At 46.0% G+C, this 23,998-nt stretch overlaps 1 protein-coding gene across 2 annotated transcripts in view; it reads right to left on the bottom strand.

Moving 5' to 3' along the window:
- Window positions 1-8,576: 8,576 nt before the first annotated feature.
- Window positions 8,577-23,998, bottom strand: part of LOC106573968 (semaphorin-5B) — an 85,198-nt gene continuing 69,776 nt past the window's right edge. For both annotated transcript variants that reach the window (XM_045699370.1, XM_045699371.1), the window contains 11 exons: window positions 22,780-22,897; window positions 21,939-22,123; window positions 20,383-20,526; window positions 19,903-20,047; window positions 19,411-19,636; window positions 17,834-18,088; window positions 12,638-12,808; window positions 12,156-12,305; window positions 11,891-11,929; window positions 9,861-10,066; window positions 8,577-8,774 (listed from right to left, as the gene is read on the bottom strand). In XM_045699370.1, coding sequence (XP_045555326.1) covers window positions 8,589-8,774; window positions 9,861-10,066; window positions 11,891-11,929; window positions 12,156-12,305; window positions 12,638-12,808; window positions 17,834-18,088; window positions 19,411-19,636; window positions 19,903-20,047; window positions 20,383-20,526; window positions 21,939-22,123; window positions 22,780-22,897 — 1,825 coding nt within the window. In that variant the 3' untranslated portion in view covers window positions 8,577-8,588. The remainder of the gene's footprint in view (window positions 8,775-9,860; window positions 10,067-11,890; window positions 11,930-12,155; window positions 12,306-12,637; window positions 12,809-17,833; window positions 18,089-19,410; window positions 19,637-19,902; window positions 20,048-20,382; window positions 20,527-21,938; window positions 22,124-22,779; window positions 22,898-23,998) is intronic.

The following is a 23,998-nucleotide window of genomic DNA, read 5'->3' as shown; positions in this document are numbered from 1 at the left end:
GACTGGAGACACGCACCCCAAGGCTAGTGCGAGGAGCAGGAACAGGACGAGTTGGACTGGGCTGACGCACTGGAAGCCTGGTGCGTGGTGCTGGCTTAGGATGTGCCAGACTGGAAACCCGCACCTCAGGGCTAGTGCGAGGAGCGGGAACAGGATACACTGGGCCGTGAAGGCGCACTGGCGGACTTGAGCACAGTACTGGCCCCATCCTTACTGGCTGGATGCCCGCTTCCCCCTGGAAAATGCGGGGTGCTGGCACCTCGCACACCGGCTTGTGACTGCTCGGCCTCGACGCCGTGCGTATCACTCCATAGCACGGGACCTGACCAATAACAGGCTGCTTCCGATAAGCACGGGGAGTTGGCTTGGGGCTTAACCCTGGCCCAGCCAAACTACCCGTGTGCCCCCCAAAAAATATTATTGGGGCTGCCTCTCAGGCTTAAATGCCAACCGTATGTATAGAGCTTCATACCGGCGTCGCTCCGCCTTGGCTGCCTCTATCTCCTCCGGTGGGTGACAATATTCCCCAGCCTGGTGCCATGGTCCAGCCCCGTCCAGGATCTCCTCCCATGTCCAAGTTTCCAAATAGTCCACATAATTCCTCTGTCGCTCCTTCCCCCGCTGCTTGGTCCGTTGTTGGTGGGAAGTTCTGTAACGGTCGTCGTAGTAAGTGGACGTTACACAATGTTGACTGGGTAAGAGAAACTTAACTACAGTGCCGTTAAAGACTGTTTTGAAACGCATTTTGTAGGGAGACACAACATTATATTTGAGAGAGCTAGGTTTAAAATGCGCAAACAGGAGCAGGGTGAAACCACCGACAGTTTATCACAGCTGTTCACAAACTAGCTGATCCGAGATCGGATTGTAGTGGGAATAAGAAATATATCACTTTCTGAAAAGTTACAGTTGGATTCCCAGCTTACCTTGTCCAAAGCTGTAAACCAGGTTAGGCAGAGTGAGACAGTAAAAAGACAGCAGATGATGCTGCGCGACAGCAGCTCCTTGCAGAGCGAAGAGAGTGAGGAAATAAATGCATTTTCATACCGAGCTAAAAAAACGGAGGGGAACACAGAACAGAAACAGATGTGGAGAAAACAATCACAGACAGCACCAGTAGCTAGTTCAAGTGTTTGTCGCAGATGTGGGAAATCCCCTTTCCACAGACGGAAAGATTGCCCAGCAAAGGATGCGGAATGCAGGAAATGTCACAGGAGAGGACACTTTTCAGCTGTCTGTCGATTAAAGCAAATGCATGAGGTCTCAGAGGAGGTACAGCAGGACAGCATGTTTCTGGGAGAAGTAAAGGAAAACAATGCTGGCTGACATTCAGACATTAAACTCAATGGGGAGGTTGTGTCATTTAAACTAGACACTGGGGCAGCAGTGACAGCTATCCCAACTAGGCTGTATAGCTATAGTAGAGATGGCCCTTTGCTCTCTACAAACAAAACACTCTACGGGCCCAGTAATAAGATTCTACCAGTGGTAGGGCAGTTGGTGATTAAACTGGAGAGTAAAGACAAAAGTGCCATCCAGCCTGTCTTCGTCATTGACTCTGTAGCCAGACCGTTGCTGGGGCTGCCAGCAATTGAAGCATTGCAACTCATTGAGAGAGTGAGCGAACTGGAGGACCCAGGTGAGGTTTTCAAAAAGAAATTCCCGAAAGTGTTTTCTGGTCTAGGAAGGATAGAAGGTGACTACAAAATCCACCTGAAAGAGGATGCTGTCCCCTAAGCCCTTACCACCCCCCGCCGTGTACCTATCCCTTTATTGGCCAGAGTAAAGGAAGAGTTGGGGAGGATGGAAGAAATTGGGGCAGTGTCTAAAATAGAGAGTCCCACAGACTGGTGTGCAGGGATGGTAGTGGTCCCAAAAGCCAATGGGGACATAAGGATCTGTGTGGACATGACTAACTTGAATGAGGCACTCTGCAGAGAGAGACACATCTTACCATCAGTGGAGCAGTCACTGGCTCAGTTGGATGGCTCACAAGTCTTCACAAAGCTGGATGCCCGCTCAGGTTTCTGGCAGATACAGCTGTCATCAGAGAGTAGGGCACTCACAACGTTTATAACACCATTTGGCCGTTACTGTTTTAATGTTTTGCCGTTTGGAATCGCTTCCGGTCCTGAGCATTTCCAAAGACGCATGTCCCAGCTGTTGGATGGGCTGAGTGGCGTCATAGTCCACGCAGACGATGTGCTCGTGTGCGGAAGGGACAGAGCAGAACATGATGTAAGGCTCACAGCAGTTCTGACCCGACTCCAGGAGACTGGCCTGACACTCAATGAAAAATGCACTTTTGCACAGTCAGAGGTCTTGTTCTTGGGACACAAAATCAGTGCAGCTGGAATAGAGCCGGACCCGGAGAAGATCAGCGCCATCACAGATATGCCCAGACCCCAGAATGTGGCTGAAGTCAGGACCTTCTTAGGCATGGCCACATATGTGGGTAAGTTCCTCCCACAGTTCTCAGATACAACCAAACCTCTGAGAGACTTACTAGCCAAAGAGAATGACTGGTCATGGGGTCACATGCAACAGGTGGCGTTTGACAAAATCAAAGGAGACCTGGCCTCACAGAGAGTGCTGGCCCAGTACCGTCCCCACGCTAAGACAAAAGTATCAGCAGATGCATCATCCTTTGGGCTAGGGGCGGTCCTCACACAGATGCAGGACAACATGGAGTGGCGTCCAATAGCATACATCTCCCGAAGCTTATCCGACACAGAGCAAAGGTATGCTCAAGTGGAGAAGGAGGCGTTGGCTATCACATGGGCATGTGAAAGGCTCAGCCAATACCTTATTGGCCTGCAGTTTACAGCAGAGACTGACCACAAACCACTGTTGGCTCTGTTAGGGACAAAAGCACTGGACGACTTGCCTCCCAGAGTTCTGCGCTTCCGCCTCAGATTCCTGAGGTTCACCTACAAGATGGTGTATGTGCCAGGGAAGGCACTGATCACAGCAGATGCACTCTCCAGGGCCCCAATTAAACGTCTATTATCAGAGGAGGAGCAATGTCTAGAGGGTGAGGTACAGGTGTCCATTAATGCAATAAGGGACAGCCTACCTGCATCTCAGACCAAACTGAGACACAGAGAAAACATACTGTTGGGGACCATACCCAGCAAAAAGACACTGTACCTAAGTTAATGTTCATACTGTGTGATTTAATGCTTTCATACTGTTTCAGGATGTGAAGTAGCATGTTAGAGAATAATACTGGTTTCCAAATTGCATTTCAGTTATGCTTCAGTGGTTATGCATGTTGAGTTCTTGTTCATGGGAGAGGGGAAGATGTAGTAGGATGTCCCTTGGGGGTATCGGTACCTATGTATGTATGACATGCGTGGGTTAGGTTAATAAACAGGCTGGAGCTAGAACCTCGTTGTCGCCGCTCCTTATTTTAGATCATACTACAGAAAGAGCAAGAGGCTAACTGAATGGTAGTGTCTTTACAATGGAGTAATCAACCAAGCTTCCTAGTGATGTAGTGAGGCTAACTGAATGATAGTGTCTTTACAATGGAGTAATCAACCAAGCTTCCTAGTGATGTAGTGAGGCTAACTGAATGATAGTGTCTTTACAATGGAGTAATCAACCAAGCTTCCTAGTGATGTAGTGAGGCTAACTGAATGGTAGTGTCTTTACAATGGAGTAATCAACCAAGCTTCCTAGTGATGTAGTGAGGCTAACTGAAAGATAGTGTCTTTACAATGGAGTAATCAACCAAGCTTCCTAGTGATACAGTGAGGCTAACTGAATGATAGTGTCTTTACAATGGAGTAATCAACCAAGCTTCCTAGTGATGTAGTGAGGCTAACTGAATGGTAGTGTCTTTACAATGGAGTAATCAACCAAGCTTCCTAGTGATGTAGTGAGGCTAACTGAATGATAGTGTCTTTACAATGGAGTAATCAACCAAGCTTCCTAGTGATGTAGTGAGGCTAACTGAATGATAGTGTCTTTACAATGGAGTAATCAACCAAGCTTCCTAGTGATGTAGTGAGGCTAACTGAATGGTAGTGTCTTTACAATGGAGTAATCAACCAAGCTTCCTAGTGATGTAGTGAGGCTAACTGAATGATAGTGTCTTTACAATGGAGTAATCAACCAAGCTTCCTAGTGATGTAGTGAGGCTAACTGAATGATAGTGTCTTTACAATGGAGTAATCAACCAAGCTTCCTAGTGATGTAGTGAGGCTAACTGAATGATAGTGTCTTTACAATGGAGTAATCAACCAAGCTTCCTAGTGAATGTAGAAGGGCACAGTTGACAGATGTTTGGCACCAAAGTTAATTTTTATTCATTTTTTACAATGTACAATATACAAAAATATAGAGTACCAAAAAATTCACAGTGTCTAAAAGGCAGTGATTAAAAAGTCTCAATTCACAAATCCAACAGCCATGTTTGTAGTTCTGGAAAAGAGCAATAACTTGTGAGCAGGACTTGTGAGCAGTACCACCTGGTTGATTGCGTAGAAGGGTGCAGAGCCCTCCGATTGGTGTTTTTCCAACATGCAACAGCAGCATGTCCAATCACGATGACAAAACGAAGTGAATGTGTCCTGTGAGTGTCCACAACGATGAATGTACAGTAATATTTATTTTAATTTTATTTTTAACACACACACACACACACACACACACACACACACACACACACACACACACACACACACACACACACACACACACACACACACACACACACACACACACACACACACAATTAAACTCATTGAAATACATGAAGAGGGTTGTATCTTGAGATTTGAGGGTAACAGATACCATGGCAGCTAAACCTATGTGTGGCTACATTACTACATCACAGGGCTGAACATTAATCTACATAATATCCAGGCTGGTCCCAGATCTGTCATTACTACATTACAGGGTTGAACATTAATCTACATAACATCTAGCCTGGTCCCAGATCTGTCATTACTACATTACATTGCTGCACATTGTTACATAACATCTAACCTGGTCTCAGATCTGTCATTACTACATTACAGGGATGAACATTATGCTACATAGCATCTAGCCTTGTCCCTGATCTGTTTGTGCTCCTGCCAACCCCATTGGTCATTGTCAAGCCATGTGACAATGAGTGATGAGGAGTTGGCATGTCAGCACAAACAGACTGGCACTCACATCAAATCCAGGTTACTGACAGGTACAAACTTCCATCTCCTTCTTGATATTTACAAAACATATGCATTTTTACAACTAGAAGCCTTTAAAACACAGAAAAGCTATACAATATACATTTTACAAACCATACTGACTTTAGGTTTCATTGCCTTTAGCATGGAACAGCATCTATGAACAAATTAAGATTTGCTGTTTAAGAAAACATGACTTTGCATTCAGCGACTGGAGAATGAATAGTTTGAGAACCTTCACAGTAAACTTCCAGACTCGGTATCATTTAGGTGAAGATGTCCTACCATCAGCTCAGTATCATTTAGGTGAAGTTGTCCTACCGTCAGCTCAGTATCATTTAGGTGAAGTTGTCCTACCGTCAGCTCAGTATCATTTAGGGGAAGATGTCCTACCATCAGCTCAGTATCATTTAGGGGAAGATGTCCTACCATCAGCTCAGTATCATTTAGGGGAAGATGTCCTACCATCAGCTCAGTATCATTTAGGGGAAGATGTCCTACCATCAGCTCAGTATCATTTAGGGGAAGATGTCCTACCATCAGCTCAGTATCATTTAGGGGAAGATGTCCTACCATCAGCTCAGTATCATTTAGGTGAAAATGTCCTACCATCAGCTCAGTATCATTTAGGGGAAGATGTCCTACCATCAGCTCAGTATCATTTAGGTGAAAATGTCCTACCATCAGCTCAGTATCATTTAGGTGAAAATGTCCTACCGTCAGCTGAGTATCATTTAGGGGAAGATGTCCTACCGTCAGCTCATTATCATTTAGGTGAAGATGTCTTACCGTCAGCTCAGTATCATTTAGGTGAAGATGTCCTACCATCAGCTCAGTATCATTTAGGGGAAGATGTCCTACCGTCAGCTCAGTATCATTTAGGTGAAGATGTCTTACCGTCAGCTCAGTATCATTTAGGGGAAGATGTCCTACCGTCAGCTCATTATCATTTAGGTGAAGATGTCCTACCGTCAGCTCATTATCATTTAGGTGAAGATGTCCTACCGTCAGCTCAGTATCATTTAGGTGAAGATGTCCTACCATCAGCTCAGTATCATTTAGGTGAAGGTGTCCTACCATCAGCTCAGTATCATTTAGGTGAAGATGTCCTACCATCAGCTCAGTATCATTTAGGTGAAGATGTCCTACCATCAGCTCAGTATCATTTAGGGGAAGATGTCCTACCGTCAGCTCAGTATCATTTAGGTGAAAATGTCCTACCATCAGCTCATTATCATTTAGGTGAAGATGTCCTACCATCAGCTCAGTATCATTTAGGTGAAGATGTCCTACCATCAGCTTATATGGGGCTCAGATCTGTAACATGAACAACTTGAATGTGACTGGAAGAGATAGGAGTTGATCATCACTACTCTGATACCATCACATTGATACTCTCCACACTCACAGTAACATGTACAACAATGAATGGCCCAGCAAGACACGCACACGCACACGCACACAGTATGGTTGGTGTTAATATCTTCTTCTGCAGATGATTACCATAACATGATCCAGTAATGTGATCCAGTAATGTGATCCAGTATTGTGATCCAGTGGAAGTGATGCTGAGTGATCCAGTATTGTGATCCAGTGGAAGCAGTGCTGAGTGATCCAGTAATGGGATCCAGTATTGGGATCCAGTGGAAGTGATGCTGAGTAATCTAGTATTGTGATCCAGTGGAGGAGGTGCTGAGTGATCCAGTATTGTGATCCAGTGGAGGAGGTGCTGAGTGATCCAGTATTGTGATCCAGTGGAAGCAGTGCTGAGTGATCCAGTATTGTGATCCAGTGGAAGCAGTGCTGAGTGATCCAGTATTGTAATCCAGGTGATGACCTTATCTGCCACCATTCAATACACATTTCATCATACCAACATGACAAACACATTTCCCTTCGGCATGATGATGAAACAGTGCCCTTACAGACCAACTGTATTCATCATGCTTCATGTCAAGGTTTGGTATACAGATCATTTTCCACATCCATAGACATTTCCAATTGGATGCATCCATTTATCCATTTGAAGGGATGAGGGTGGTGAGACAGCTATCCATTTGAAGGGATGAGGGTGGTGAGACAGCTATCCATTTGAAGGGATGAGGGTGGTGAGACAGCTATCCATTTGAAGGGATGAGGGTGGTGAGACAGCTATCCATTTGAAGGGATGAGGGTGGTGAGACAGCTATCCATTTGAAGGGATGAGGGTGGTGAGACAGTATTGCTGAGCCTTAGCTGAGTATCTGGGTTGTTCAAAATACATGTCTTTTTCTCAAAATGGCTCCTTTTACGTCGACTCTGAATCGCCGTCATTGTCATTTTTGGGTGTCGGTGCAGGTAGTTAGAGGATTATAAACCCCTTCAGAGGCCATTGTCACGTCCCATTTGGCTTCCTATTCCCTACATAGTGCACTCCTTTCAACCAGTGCACTCCTTTCAACCAGGGCCCATTGGGCTCTAGTCAAAAGTAGTGCACTATATAGGAAATAAGGTGCCATTTGGGACGCAATCCAGGAGTCCTTGGGCTGCTCAGATGAAAGCAGTACCAGCCCCTCTCTGTTAGTCCACACTGCGGGAGCACCTGACCATGAGGCTGTTCTGATGCAGTGTGTCCAAACAGACAGGAGAAACAAGTTGGTGAGCAGGAGCATGACAAACGTGCCCATACTGTCAGTGTCATTGAGTTCTGCATTTTCACCGTCATAAAGTCGGTTTTTAGAGCTGGAAGGTGTCTTGGTCAGCATATTCCGGTACGGTATCCTTTGGAAACGGTTGACTTTGCCGTTTATATCGAATACAAACCAGCCACAATGTCTTATATTCTCCTCAGATCAAATGTGAAGTCTGTGGGTTTTTGTGATATACATGATCTGATACCGTAGGGTTTTACAGGAGACGTTTAACAGTGTTGCTTTAGAACAGATTCCACAAGTAGTGAATCTCCATACTGAACCATAAGGCTGCTACAGCCCAGCTCCCTCATAAGACTCCAACTCCCAGCATTCCACATGGTCCAGTCTACTTCCTCGTCTTGAGATGAGTTGCTGTACTGCACAGTAGAGTAGAAAAACAACGTCATAAAACAGTCATATCAACTGAACAGTCACAATGATACGAAATGATTGTCCTGTTGGTTGACAGGGACAGTTCAACCTCCGTCTGCACTGGTGATTGAGAAGAACGTTCATGGTTCGGACCATGAGAGGACACACCCAGTTCAAGGGTCTGCCCGGTCGTTAACACAGCTCCCCCTCACTGTAGCAGAGTAAACACTCAATTGAGGAGAGGAGAGGAGAGGAGAGGAGAGGAGAGGAGAGGAGAGGAGAGGAGAGGAGAAACGGTGAAGGGTCTGGGGTGCAGGAGTGTTTCCAACTTCCCACAGAGAAGAGAGTTGGGGGGGGGGGTCCTGTCTCAACTGTGGTGCATATAGTTCCTGCAAGGTGAGTCAGGATGGAAGGGGTGGTCGTATTTGCCCAGGGGTGCAGGGTAGTAGGTGGTGGTGTAAACGTTATTCTGGGGGAGGGAGGGGAGGGGCGAGAGGGACGAGGGGAAGAAGTTGCAGCTCTCGTCCGGGAGAAGGTTGTTCTTGTTCAGCGTCTGTGGAAGACAGAAGGGAACAGAACAGGGAGTGTTCAGTAGGTGCAACATGGGAGAAAAGGTTTCAAAAGGCAGGAGGCGCTACCTGATCTCATCCAATGAGAAAGCACATTTTTGTTTCCAGTTCTACTTCCCTGCAACGCCCTACTGTACCACCTACTAACACTCAGGGAGAATCTCTCTCCTCACCTCCTTCTCAAAACCCATTGGAGGAGAAGGTCAAAGGGGCGGGACCTCTGGCTTTGGGTTTTGAGAAGGAGGCGAGGACACAAGGAGTATGCAATTGAGATTCTCTCCCACAGTTACATCATACTGTATCTTCACACACAGACCCAATCAATCACACACAGATAGTATAATACATCAAACTGTATCAACAAGTAGACACGATCAATCACACACAGATGGACTAACGATCCCTTTCGGGGGTCTCAGACAGACAAACCATGGTGGTAATCGCTGGTAACCATGGAGAGAGGCAGACACAGGAAGGACATGAGGGAGTGTTTGTGTGTGTGTGTGTGTGTGTGTGTGTGTGTGTGTGTGTGTGTGTGGTATGAGGAGACAGCCAGAGAGCAGACGTTAGTTAATTAATTCAAGTAATGGCTCGATTAATCAAACACAGCTGTGTGAGTCTCACCCTCCTTTCTGATAGGTTAACAGGCTAATGAACACATTAATAAAGAGTGGGAGGCAAACAGGTGGTACATCACTGGGACATCACAAGGGCAGGACTGACGGATGGACGGACACACAGCTACAGCTACTGTCTCTCTGCCATTCTACCAAAGACCTGACCATTTGAGGTCTGATATTTGGTATTTTAAGCAGACCTACGTTCAAATAGTATTTACTTTCTTTAAAATTCTTAATCTGTGCTTGATTGGGCTTGCCTGATGCAATGGAACCAATGGAATAGTTCCAAAAGTCCAAACCCCACCCATCTGGCACTCCAGGCAGACTTAATGAAAAGTATTTGAAAGAAAACAAATGTTATCTATCTGAACCTGCAGGTCTGACTGCCCTAACGGACTGTTCCATTCCCTGTGTATAAGGGTGGGGGGTAGAAAGAGTGGAATACTCCACCTTGAACTCCATGGGGGTGTACTTCTCGTTCTTTGGCGTCGTGTTGCCCTTATAGCTGAGGTGGTTGGGTGTGGTGGGGTGGATGACGGCTGACTCCTGGGAGGGCTTGTGGAGTCGTTGGCAGTAGGCGTAGACCAGGACCGACAGCCCCACCGCTGCAAAGAAACACAACACTCCCGTGGCCATCAGGTGGAACAGAGAGAAGGCTGGTAGGAGGAGAGAAAAAGAGACAGAGTTTGAATATTATTGGTATTATTTACTCCATCATTGATTTAATATGTTCCAATATGTTTGCTTTGGCAATGTAGTCTTGTTCCCAAAAATAGCGAGGTCAAACCTATTTAAGGCTAAGTGCAGCTAAGCTAGTGATCAGACCTGGGTTGAAATACTATTTGAAATCAGTTAAAATTCCTTATCTGTTCTTAATTGAGCTTGCCTGGCTAAATGGAACATTTCTAAAAGTGTAAACCCTGGTCATATAGCACTGCAGCCAGGCTAGAGCGGAAGCTAAAAGTCTTGGAAAGATTACAAATAGTATTTGAACCCAGGTCTACTAGCAACATTGCAATAGCTCCATAATGTTTTTGTCATGAGAGGATCCGCTCAAAAGACCAAAAATCATACTGAAACTAAAGCCTTGTTCACACTGCACGCCTTAAGACTCAAATTAGTTCTTCAAATCTGTTTTGGAATACTGACTGTCCAAACAGCAAGTTACAAGTGACCAAATCAGATTTGTGTGTGTTCAGACAGCAGTAATTTGCTGACGTGGCTATGCTACTTGTCATAGTAACGACAGATGTGTGCGCAGTGGTGTAGGCTGATTGGTGGTGCTCATGCTTCTTATCACTCAGAAGTTATGTAGCAAGCTAAGGTGACAACAATGCCTCCCTGTTTAGAATATTCAAATTCATAGTGGAAGTACACTTTTTATTTAAACCTCAAAGGATAAGATGATCCAACTTTCAAAACTAGTCCTATTCGGCTAGCCACAGCAGTCAGCTAGCTAGCCACAGCAGTCAGCTAGCCAGCCATCAGCTAGCTAGCCACAGCCGTCAGCTAGCTAGCTGTTTAGCTTTCTAGCACATTCAGTAATTTGTTCTTAAATTAACAAGCTAATTAGCTTCCACATGGTCTTGTCAAAACTGTCAACCCACTAACTAGTAAGCAACAATATATACCAAATAAATCAAATTTGACCGTTCAGACAGAAGTTGCACAGTCAGGAATCAGATTTGTATCTGATTGCAAACCACCTACAAAGGTGGTTTGAAATATGGCTTGAAATATTTGATTCCATGTACTTTTTGGCTGTTCAGACTGCAGGAAAAATAACAGATTCGGACCAGATATGGAAAAAAATTGGATTTGAATCACTTCAAACTGCCAATGTGAACAAGGCTTTAAGGCTCTATTCAATCAGATCTGCTTTAGCCTACATCCACATAGCGGTTGTTTTGGCAGTGTCAGAGTTGGAACAGCGTTAGAGCTGTCAGATCCACAAGCGGCTCCTGGCATCATTCCTAAAGCAGACATTGCCATTGGCTGAACGGTGTTGCATTATTAGAAATCCCTTTCAGCCTTGTTTAGAAGTTTTAACACTGGAATGTGAGATGTAATCTACACCTTGATTAGGCTGATAATTTAATGATTTTTGATTTGAGCGCAATTATTTCTATATAGCCTACACTTTCTCATTCTGAACTTCTAATGCGAGTGGGACGGGGTGTGGCTTCGTGACAATGATCAATAGCAGCTGCTCCCTGATTTGACAGCTACAACACAGTTACACCTCCGACACCACCAAAATCTAGGTGAATCTAGGCCTAAAGCTTTTAGGAATGATAGCATTGTGTGTAATCATGGTGGCGATGATTCATTTGTGATGCAACGGGAGTGGGAAGGGCGTAAAACAAGAGGAGAGGTGGAGGGAGAGGAAGGGGGTGACGAGAGGCACGCTCCATGTCCTTGGGGTCCCTGTAACCCCCCACTGGGATGGTGAGGAGGGGGGATTCTCGTAATTCACTTACCCCCACAACGCTGATCGTTATCCTGTCCAGGCAGAATGACTGCAGAGAAAAATAGGGAGAGAGAAAAATAGATGAAAGAAATAGGGAGGAACCGAGAGAGAGAGAAACAGACTGTTACTGCAATGCACAATTCAACTAGCCAATAGAGTCAAAGATCCCCACAATCACAGAGTACCACTTTCTGCAGCAAAACCAACCAAGCACTGCCCATAAAGTGATGGTCAGCTGGCTATTTAGCAGTGTGTTCAAAATGTTGGGGGCTGACCTGGCACCTCGGGGGGCTGGCAGGGCCTGCTCGCGGTGGCATTGCCCTGACACAGGCTGGGGTCTGCCTCCCGTTCCCCACACTCCCTGCTGCGATGCTGCAGCCCCTCCTCGTCACACTCCCCCCACTCTGACCACACCAGCCAGCCACCTGGAGGAACAGCGGAGGAGTGGAGGGGGTTGGAGGAGAGAGAGAGGAGAGGGTGGACGGAGAGAAGAGAGGAGGATGAGTTGTTGTACCACTAGAAGTCAAAGCAAAGCCACAGTGAACTCAACATAGCAGCTACATAACCTTAACATGACTTATGCACCATCATTTAAATTAAATTAGTTACTTTGAATGCTCAACATTTTTAAAACAATATTTGTATGAACGAATGCTGCAAATATGTGAACCTGTGCAGGATAGGATTGAATGTTGTGTATCTGTGTATGACTGAGTGCTGAATATCTGTCATCTGTGAATCTGTTCATTCTGCATACCTTCACAGGTGTGTGTGTTGCACAGGGCCTCTTCAGTGTGCAGGCCGATGCAGATGTCACCTCCGTTGGCGGGGGCAGGGTTGCTACAGGTACGGCTACGCTGGTAGTGCCCACCTCCACATGTGGCAGAGCAGTGAGACCATGACGCCCAGCACGACCAGGTTCCTTTCACTGGATACACACACACACACCAAACTTTTATGGAAAATATAAAAGGTTTATTTCCTGTAGCCCTTCAGTCAGTATACAGGTTGAAAAGGGCTGATTTGGACACTGATAAGCACCTACATTGGAACACAGTGGCTGTATAGCAACAGGTTATACAGCTCTGGCTCTGCGCTTCACAGCTCTGGATGGGTTTTGACTGACAGACGTTCTGAACTTGTGCACCACGCGCAACAAGAAGTTGCCCCCATCCCTCCAGATAATTGGGCAACTTTTGCACATTTGTTGTTGTCTGAGTGAGGGGAATGCTGTAAATGACGAGGACTCGATGTATTTTGAAAGAAGATACGTTGAGAATTATAATAAATACCGATTTGATGTCATCCAAGCCAAACACCCGTGAGTCCAAATGTACACTTCACATTTCCACATCATAAAACTACTGTCATATAGTATATGTTTATGATCACTATGTTGATGTACAGTTAGTTAGTTACAAGATGACATGGCGTTATACCCTGGGTTGTCCTGAACAAAATGAGCCTATGTTTGTTGCATTGTGAAAAGTTGCCGTGGACCACGCACCAGAATACATTCATGACCAGTGGTGGGAAAAGTATCCAATTGTCATACTTGAGCAAAAGTAACGATACCTTAAAAGAAAATGACTCAAGTAAAAGCGAAAGTCACCCAGTAAAATACTTCTTGAGTAAAAGTCTAAAAGTATTTGGGTTTTAAATGTACTTAAGTATCAAAAGTAAATGTAATCGCAAAAATATAATTACAGTTGAAGTCAGAAGTTTACGTACACTTAGGTTGGAGTCATTAAAACTCGTTTTTCAACCACTCCACAAATTTCTTGTTAACAAACTATAGTTTTGGCAAGTCGGTTAGGACATCTACTTTGTGCATGACACAAGTCATTTTTCCAACAATTGTTTACAGACAGATTATTTCACTTATAATTCACTGTATCACAATTCCAGTGGGTCAGAAGTTGAATGTGCCTTTAAACCGCTTTAGAAATTCCAGAAAAGGATGTCATGGCTTTAGAAGCTTCTGATAGACTAATTGACATCATTTGAGTCAATTGGAGGTGTACCTGTGGCTCTTTGCTTGACATCATGGGAAAATCAAAAGAAATCAGCCAAGACCTCAGAAAAAACATTGTAGACCTCCACAAGTCTGGTTCATCCTTGTCTGGTTCATCCAAATGCCTGAAGGTACAAATCTGTACAAACAATAGTAAGCAAGTATAAACACCATGGGACCACACAGCTGTCATACCGCTCAGGAAGGAGGTGCGTTCTGTCTCCTAGAGATGAACGTACTTTGGTGCAAAAAGTGCAATCCCAGAACAACAGCAAAGGGCCTTGTGAAGATGCTGGAGGAAACAGGTACAAAAGTATCTATATCCACAGTAAAACAAGTCCTATATCGACATAACCTGAAAGGCCGCTCAGCAAGGAAGAATCCACTGCTCCAAAATCGCCATAAAAAAGCCAGACTACGGTTTGCAACTGCACATGGGGACAAAGATCTTATTATTTTTTTTAGAAATGTCCTCTGGTCTGATGAAACAAAAATAGAACTGTTTGGCCATAATGACCATCATTATGTTTGGAGGAAAAGGGGGAGGCTTGCAAGCCAAAGAACACCATCCCAACCGTGAAGCACAGGGGTGGCAGCATCATGTTGTGGGGGTGCACAAAATAGATGGCATCATGAGGGAGGAAAAGGATGTGGATATATTGAAGCAACATCTCAAGAAATCAGTCAGGAAGTTAAAGCTTGGTCGCAAATGGGTCTTCCAAATGGACAATGACCCCAAGCATACTTCCAAAGTTGTGGCAAAATGGCTTAAGGACAACAAAGTCAAGGTATTGGAATGGCCATCACAAAGCCCTGACCTCAATCCTATAGAAGATTTGTGGGCAGAACTGAAAAAGCGTGTGCGAGCAAGGAGGCCTACAAACCTGACTCAGTTACACCAGCTGTCAGGAGGAATGGGCCAAAATTCACCCAACTTATTGTGGGAAGCTTGTGGAAGGCTACCCGTGATGAAAGAAATAAAAGCTGAAATAAATCATTCTCTCTACTATTATTCTGACATTTCACATTCTTAAAATAAAGTGGTGATCCTAACTGACCTAAGACAAGGAATTTTTACTAGTATTAAATGTCAGGAATTGTGAAAATCTGAGTTTAAATGTATTTGGCTAAGGTGTATGTAAACCTCCGACTTCAACTGTAGGTATCAAAAGTAAAAGTATAAATCATTTCAAATTCCTAATGTTAAGCAAACCTGACGGCATGATTTTCTTGTTTTTTACAGTTACGGATAGCCAGGGGCACACTGAGTCTGCCAGATCAGAGGCAGTAGGGATTACCAAGGATGTTCTTTTGATAAGTGCATGAATTAGACCATTTTCCTGTCCTGCAAAGCATTCAAAATGTAACTAGTAATTTTGGGTGTCAGGGAAAATGTATGGAGTAAAAAGTACATTATTTTCTTTAGGAATGTATTGGAGTAAAAGTTGTCAAAAATATAAATAGTAAAGTACAGATACCCCAAAAAACGACTTAAGCAGTACTTGAAAGTATTTTTACTTAAGTATTTAACACCACTGTTCATGACTCCATTCTATGCGCACCAAAATGATGATCTGCTTCTCTGAATTGCCTTGTTGAAAACCTAACGTATTTTATAATTTAGCTAGTCATGTTGGCAGTAGAACAAGCTTTCATATGATGCCCATCTGACCCAGATTGTGATTTACAATGGACTGTTTTTGGAATGCGTAAACAACAACAGTACTTGTGAAGGCGGGGATGCTGGGTTGTGTTCCAAACAAAACAACAACAAGGAGAGCTAAAAATAGCGCCTTATAGTTGAAGACACTTCTTAGAATTTTTTGATTTTGTTATCAACAAATGCGGCAAAAAGTACAGTAAATGTAAAATGCACATAAATTGGATTCAGTCTTGTGTCAGGTGAACTGTTGTGTCCTCAACTTTAGTCATAATTTTCCCATAATCTCCAAACTGTTCCCTTTAAACTCCTGCCATGGTTTTGCATATGCTTTCCATATTTCTTCTGTAAGAAACATTTCAATTTAGCCCAATCCATAAAGGCCCACGAGTGTAAGGGGTTAACTACACTGCTCAAAAAAATAAAGGGAACACTTAAACAACACATCCTAGATCTGAATGAAAGAAATAATCTTATTAAATACTTTTTTCTTTACATAGTTGAATGTGCTGACAACAAAATCACACAAAAATAATCAATGGAAATCCAATTTATCAACCCATGGAGGTCTGGATTTGGAGTCACACTCAAAATTAAAGTGGAAAACCACACTACAGGCTGATCCAACTTTGATGTAATGTCCTTAAAACAAGTCAAAATGAGGCTCAGTAGTGTGTGTGGCCTCCACGTGCCTGTATGACCTCCCTACAACGCCTGGGCATGCTCCTGATGAGGTGGCGGATGGTCTCCTGAGGATCTCCTCCCAGACCTGGACTAAAGCATCCGCCAACTCCTGGACAGTCTGTGGTGCAACGTGGTGTTGGTGGATGGAGCGAGACATGATGTCCCATATGTGCTCAATTGGATTCAGGTCTGGAGAACGGGCAGGCCAGTCCATAGCATCAATGCCTTCCTCTTGCAGGAACTGCTGACACACTCCAGCCACATGAGGTCTAGCCTGGTCTTGCATTAGGAGGAACCCAGGGCCAACCGCACCAGCATATGGTCTCACAAGGGGTCTGAGGATCTCATCTCGCTACCTAATGAAAGTCAGGCTACCGCTGGTGAGCACATGGAGGGCTGTGCGGCCCCCCAAAGAAATGCCACCCCACACCATGACTGACCCACCGCCAAACCGGTCATGCTGGAGGATGTTGCAGGCAGCAGAACGTTCTCCACGGCGTCTCCAGACTCTGTCACGTCTGTCACGTGCTCAGTGTGAACCTGCTTTCATCTGTGAAGAGCACAGGGCGCCAGTGGCGAATTTGCCAATCTTGGTGTTCTCTGGCAAATGCCAAACGTCCTGCACGGTGTTGGGCTGTAAGCACAACCCCCACCTGTGGACGTCGGACCCTCATACCACCCTCGTAGAGTCTGTTTCTGACCGTTTGAGCAGACACATGCACATTTGTGGCCTGCTGGAGGTCATTTTGCAGGGCTCTGGCAGTGCTCCTCCTGCTCCTCCTTGCACAAAGGCGGAGGTAGCGGTCCTGCTGCTGGGTTGTTGCCCTCCTACGGCCTCCTCCATGTCTCCTGATGTACTGGCCTGTCTCCTGGTAGTGCCTCCATGCTCTGGACACTACGCTGACAGACACAGCAAACCTTCTTGCCACAGCTCGCTTTGATGTGCCATCCTGGATGAGCTGCACTACCTGAGCCACTTGTGTGGGTTGTAGACACCGTCTCATGCTACCACTAGAGTGAAAGCACCGCCAGCATTCAAAAGTGACCAAAACATCAGCCAGGAAGCATAGGAACTGAGAAGTGGTCTGTGGTCACCCCCTGCAGAACCACTCCTTTATTGGGGGTGTCTTGCTTATTGCCTATAATTTCCACCTGTTGTCTATTCCATTTGCACAACAGCATGTGAAATGTATTGTCAATCAGTGTCGCTTCCTAAGTGGACAGTTTGATTTCACAGAAGTGTGATTGACTTGGAGTTACATTGTGTTGTTTAAGTGTTCCCTTTATTTTTTTTAGCAGTATATTTATCCAGATACTGAGTTTTTTTTTACATGTTTTCAGCACATGAAAACAAAACATTTCATTCATGCTTTTTAGACCAGTTTAGTGAAAAACACAGACTTTTAAAGGCAATTTACGCTTAAGCAGCTTTTACCATGAATGTGATCTCCGAGAACGTGGGGGAAATTGCCTTTAAAAGGCTATTGTCGGCTTTGAAGGAATCCCAATCTCGGTTCTACGCTGCCCGTTAAGTTAATCGGTCAGTACAGTATTTGAGCAGATATACAGTAGCACTGGAGTAGTCGTTGTCTTACCTGGGCAGGGCTGGGAGTTACCGTCCTGGGAGTTGCAGTCCTGGTACTCCACTGGGGATCCACTACAGGCACTGGGGCTGCTCTTGCCCTCGGCTGAGGCACAGGTACGCTTGCGCGTGCGGAAGCCTTTGGCACACTCCTGGGAGCAGGTCGACCATGTCTCCCATGGCGACCACCTGGTGCCACCTGGTTGTCGGAGCAAAGGTCGACCACTACTGCCTCCTCCACTGGTCCTGACCAAGTCTTCAACCAGAGCTGAACCACAGATATAATCATACATGAGACATTACAACACAAAAGGTGATTTACAATATTCTTTTTACTTCTCAAAGTCAAAAATATGTTGTTTTCCTAATGGTATGGTAGGAAACAGAGAACAGCTCTGATAAACAATGGTCTTCTGTGACCTAAAGCTTGGCAATGAAATAACTGAAAATGGGCTGGTTCTAAGAGTGCAGAGGCTTCCTTCCTCATTACATGGTATGATAGTAACCTGTGCAGTTAGAATCTGGGCCAAACATTCAACTGTGGGGTAAAATCTGGGTTAATCGGTTCTAGATGAACTCTTTGAAAAGGGGAAAAAAAGCAACACGTCACCTAAATTATGGAAATGACTTCAATAATGAATTGATAGCTTTTTATTTTTTGTCTGTGTGGTTTGAAACCAGGGCAGCAGTAATATTTCATACTGTCCATGTTACTGTGAGGCCAAATGTCTCCTCTTGACTCTAGACAGCGCCTCTGTGACACAGTGTTTGGACCCAGTGACAGCCTGTGACATGGTGTTTAGGCCCGGTGACAGCCTGTGACATTGTGTTTAGGCCCGGTGACAGCCTGTGACATTGTGTTTAGGCCCGGTGACAGCCTGTGACATGGTGTTTAGGCCCGGTGACTGCCTGTGACATTGTGTTTAGGCCCGGTGACAGCCTGTGACATTGTGTTTAGGCCCGGTGACAGCCTGTGACATGGTGTTTAGGCCTGGTGACAGCCTGTGACATTGTGTTTAGTCCCAGTGACCATACGGTTGCTCTGTTCTCTGCAAATCGTCGCAAACACATCCTCTCTATCTGCCTTGCTTCACATGGAGCCTGTCTTAAATATGCACACACACACACACACACACACACACCCTTCTCCCCCGTCTAGTTACTGTCAGCAGGGGAGGCGTTCTGCCTGCCTGTCTGACCTTTAAATCAATGAGAGGCTGTGCACTGTGACACCTACCCCCCCCAGGGAGCCTGTCACTGGGTATGACCGCCCAGATCGTCCCGCCCCAGTGAGCACAGCATAGGTCATCCCAGCTGGCCGGTTAAAAACCACAGCCCACTGGATAACATCAGAGGCTTAGCAGGCTTTCCTGTCTGTCTGTCTGTCTGTCTGTCTGTCTGTCTGTCTGTCTGTCTGTCTGTCTGTCTGTCTGTCTGTCTGTCTGTCTGTCTGTCTGTCTGTCTGTCTGTCTGTCTGTCTGTCTGTCTGTCTGGACTGGGTTCTTTAGAAGGGGAGTGGAAAGGTGTATGGAGAAAGTGTGTGAGTGTATGTCCAGTATATATGTATGAGTGGGACGGCCTCAGACTTACCTTCAGTCTCACAGGTGGCGGTGCCGTCGTTGGGGCAGACGCGGGTCTCCACCTTCTTCTTGCCCAGCTGCAGCTGATGAGGGTCTGGAAGGAGGGCCCTGCAGGTGTAGCGGGTCCTCTGCTCCTGGCGGGCCCCGTCCTGGGTCACATTCACCGGCATCCAGGGGGTCCAGGGGGTGTTGCGACGGACCTCCGGACACACCTCCAGGTTACAGGTCTTGTATTCCTAAGGGAGTGTGTTTTAGGGGAGAGGATAGAGGGGAGAGGATAGAGGGGAGAGGATAGAGGAGAGAGGATAGAGGATAGAGGGGAGGGGAGAGGGGAGAGAGAGGATATGTCAGTTTCAACCTTACTGTTCATCCTCAGGCTATGATAAATGAATAATGAAAGATGCCATTCACTAGATCAAATAAGGGTGTTATCTGTGAGAAAGTTGTAGTAAAGGGTGTGTGTGTGTGTGTGTGTGTGTGTGTGTGTGCGTGTCTACCGTACCAGAGCACATCCTGGGCAGGTGTTCCCCCCACAGCTCCTGACCCGGGAGTGGACCCCTCCTCCACACTCTGCACTGCACTGAGACCAGGAGCCCCAAGACGACCAGAACACAGGCAGGGGACATGGGCTCTTCTCATTGCACAGCCTGCAGACACACACACGTGCACACACACACACACACGGTAAACCTGCAGTCCTACTCTTTCTGCCTGGTGGTCTCTGTAAGAGAAGGTGAACCACTGCTTTACAATATGTGCACCATTTCAGGGCTTTGCATCACTGAACCAGGGTCTCCTGCAACGCCACAATACTGTGTTAACCTGCTGAGCTAAAGCTGAGGGCATTACACAAATCTCGTCTGTCACTAAGCATATGATGCAAGATGGGGAGAAAACCTGACTGAATGTACACCTGACTGAATGTACACCTGACTGAATGTACACCTGACTGAATGTACTGCATTGTGTCCCTCTGTCTCACCTCTCGTCTCGGCCTTGTCCCACACAGACACGCCCCCCATGCCGGGGTGAGGGGTTGTTGCAGGAGCGCTGGCGCACCTCGTACCCGATGCCACAGCTGGTGCTGCACTGACCCCAGGAGGACCAGGGGGTCCAGCCTCCGTTCCTAGAGGAGACAGAGACAGAGAGAGACACAGAGAGAGAGAGAGAGATAAAGAGAGACAGAGACAGAGAGAAAGAGAGAGAGAGAGAGATAAAGAGAGACAGAGACAGAGAGAAAGAGAGAGAGAGAGAGAGAGAGAAACTCAGAACTGGGAAGACACACAGATTCACCTAGAATAGAAGAACAGAACAAACATTGCTGAGTCTACGTGTGCTTGTCTGGGAAGCTGACTCGGCTGAGGCATAAAAAAATCCACCTAATTTGTTTAAGTGCTTCAGGCCGGTGGAGCTTCCCTTCTAATTAAATTGGTGCTCCTGTAAAATACCCTCCTGTAAAAGACCCTTCAGCTCCTCCATCTCTCTCCTGCATAGTAACACAGTAAAGTAAGCAACAGGAAGCCACCAGTGAAGACCGTAATCTCTCTAATAACACACAAACGCACCCACACACGTTTGTTTTACTATTGATTTCCATTCAAAATCCTATTTTCCCTAACCCCAAACCCAACCCTATCTCTCAACCCTAATCCTAACCACTAACCCTAATTCTAATCCTAACCCAAAGCCTAAAATAGCCTTTTTCCTTGTGGGGACTGGCAAAATGTCCCCACTTGTCTGAATGTTCCTTGTTTTACTATCCTTGTGAGAACTTCTGGTCCCCACAAGGATAGTAAAGCCAAACACACACACACACACACACACACACACACACACACACACACACACACACACACACACACACACAAAAATAGACCTGCTATACTGAGAGGTAACAGTTATTTGGTTTTCAACTCACTCTCTAGATAAATCCAATCTCTTTTGCCTAATGAGGGAAACCTCTACTAATAGAGGGCAAGGGAGTCCTTGAGTTTCCTCTGAGAATATGTCAACACTGTCTGGTAGTTGGACTCTGCTGCTGCTGGTCTGATGCTACAACTTGAGTTTCCTCTGAGAACATGTCAACACTGTCTGGTAGTTGGAAGTTTATTGTAAACTCTCTGACAGCAGAAGAATAGAAGAATAGAACTCATCAAGAATAGAACAAACATTGCTGAGTCTCCGTGTGCTCGTCTGCTGCTGGTCTGAAGTCTCATGCTACTACTTGTCTTTGTCTAGAGATCCATTTAAGGTCAACATGTACAATACCTTCTCATCAAATATACTGACAGTTTGTTAACATGCTGGAAACATAGAATGAAAGCGGACTCAAACGCGCATCAGCCCTACTGGAACAAAAAAGGTGAATCAGGTGCTCAAATGAGGGACTTGATAATCCCCAAAAGCTCCAGGAAACAAGCTCTGACTGCTGACGGTCATGACTATTCCCCTTTTGGGAAGTCAGTAACTGTTATGATGTTTGGTAGTGAATGATGAATAGTAGACTGTAGCTTCCCCTGTCTTCTTTCTCTACAGTACCTGGAACAGTTGGCCACCTGGATGGTGGGGCCCTTGCAGTTGGAGCCTCCACACTGAGGGACTGGACTGTTACAAGTGCGTGAGCGACACGCGCAACTGGTGCTGGCGCCCTCCCTGTCGTCGTGGTTACAGGGTTGCCATGGCGCCCAAGGGCTGAAGCTGCCGTCCTGGGTCAGGTTCCTTACCTGCGAGCGGGCAGGAGTTCAGCATCAGAAGGGACCAATCAGAGATGGGGTCAGAATGGTGGCTAATGGGGAAAAGTGGTAGGAGAGAGGGGAAGGTGGTAGGAGAGAGGGGAAGGTGGTAGGAGAGAGGGGAAGGTGGTAGGAGAGAGGTGAAGGTGGTAGGAGAGAGTGTGTGTGTGTGTGTGTGTGTGTGTGTGTGTGTGTGTGTGTGTGTGTGTGTGTGTGTGTGTGTGTGTGTGTGTGTGTGTGTGTGTGTGTGTGTGTGTGTGTGTGTTTTCCTACATAATCAGGACTACTAACATTTCACCTGAATGTCCTGAAAAGGTAGGAAAACCTGTTGTTTTTTACATGTAAAAAAATGTTCAGGTTCTGAATTTGTTCAAATGCTATTTAAAGCTTAAAGGTTAGATTCAGGTTTTTGGTGTTATGGTTAGGTTTAGGTTTAAAGGTTAGGTATAAGGTTAGGGTTTTGGGGTTAAGGTTAGGGTTAGTAGTAGGGTTAGGGGTTAGGGAAAATAGGATTTTTAATGGTCAAACATTTTTACACTCCAGAAAGTCCTGATATTTCATGAAGTGTGTGTGTGATACATATGAGGTGTGTGTGTTACATATGATATGTGTATGTTACATATGAGTTGTGTGTGTGTGACCCTTACCGGGCACTCAGTGATATTCTGGCTCCACTGGCTCATGTTGGAGCTGTCCTCGATGGTGGTGCATCGCTTCTGCTTACGGTCCCAGCCACAGTAGGGGTCTCGGGCGTCCAGGCAGTGCCTGTAAGACCCCAGGGCACAAAGACAGCAGTCAGTGGAGAGGGACAGCACTGGAAAAACGCCTCACACCTCAACTCACTCAACAACATGTTAGCGTAAAGCTAGGAAAACAGCTCTCCCCCAATAGAACCCATACAGTATCAGACTGGTGCTTGTTGAGATGTTGACACATCAAGGGGGATCCACTCTGACATATGCTCCACTGTAAGGCACCGTGCCACACGACACGCTTCACTGCAACTAAGTGTTTGTACGCTCCAGAAAAAACACAAGCTAATTTCAGTCATTAAATCCAGGATTGTTAATGAAATGAAGTTGTCAGAGAGTCCGGGAAGGGAACCCCCTAGCTTAGGAATGCTGTTTGACAATGTGTTTGTGAAAAGGCACAGGTCAGGGCAGCCCGTAGAAATAGATACAGGACTCTGGTGTTTACCAACTTATAGAAGTAGTAGAAGAAGAACGTGGACTACTTCAAAATGTAGATGGCCTCAATGGTGCTGCCGTGCTCTCACAGACGCCATAATGGGACAGATACAATGATAAGACGTCTATCAAAGTCAATGGGCAGCCTCTCTACCATAAGACTCTGTCTGACAGGCACAGGTGAGGACAGCCTCTCTACCATAGGACCCTGTCTGACATGCACAGGTGAGGACAGCCTTTTTACCGTAGGACCCTGTGTGACAGGCACAAGTCAGGGTGACCTCTTTACCGTAGGACCCTGTGTGACAGGCACAAGTCAGGGTGGCCTCTTTACCGTAGGACCCTGTGTGACAGGCACAAGTCAGGGTGGCCTCTTTACCGTAGGACCCTGTGTGACAGGCACAAGTCAGGGTGGCCTCTTTACCGTAGGACCCTGTGTGACAGGCACAAGTCAGGGTGGCCTCTTTACCGTAGGACCCTGTGTGACAGGCACAAGTCAGGGTGGCCTCTTTACCGTAGGACCCTGTGTGACAGGCACAAGTCAGGGTGGCCTCTTTACCGTAGGACCCTGTGTGACAGGCACAAGTCAGGGTGGCCTCTTTACCGTAGGGACCCTGTGTGACAGGCACAAGTCAGGGCGGCCTCTTCACCGTAGGACCCTGTGTGACAGGCACAAGTC

This window comes from Salmo salar, chromosome ssa17 (genome assembly GCF_905237065.1).
Source record: "Salmo salar chromosome ssa17, Ssal_v3.1, whole genome shotgun sequence".
NCBI lineage: Eukaryota > Metazoa > Chordata > Actinopteri > Salmoniformes > Salmonidae > Salmo > Salmo salar.
The sequence above is the reverse complement of the archived record's forward strand: the minus strand, read 5'-3'. Positions and strand labels throughout refer to the sequence as shown.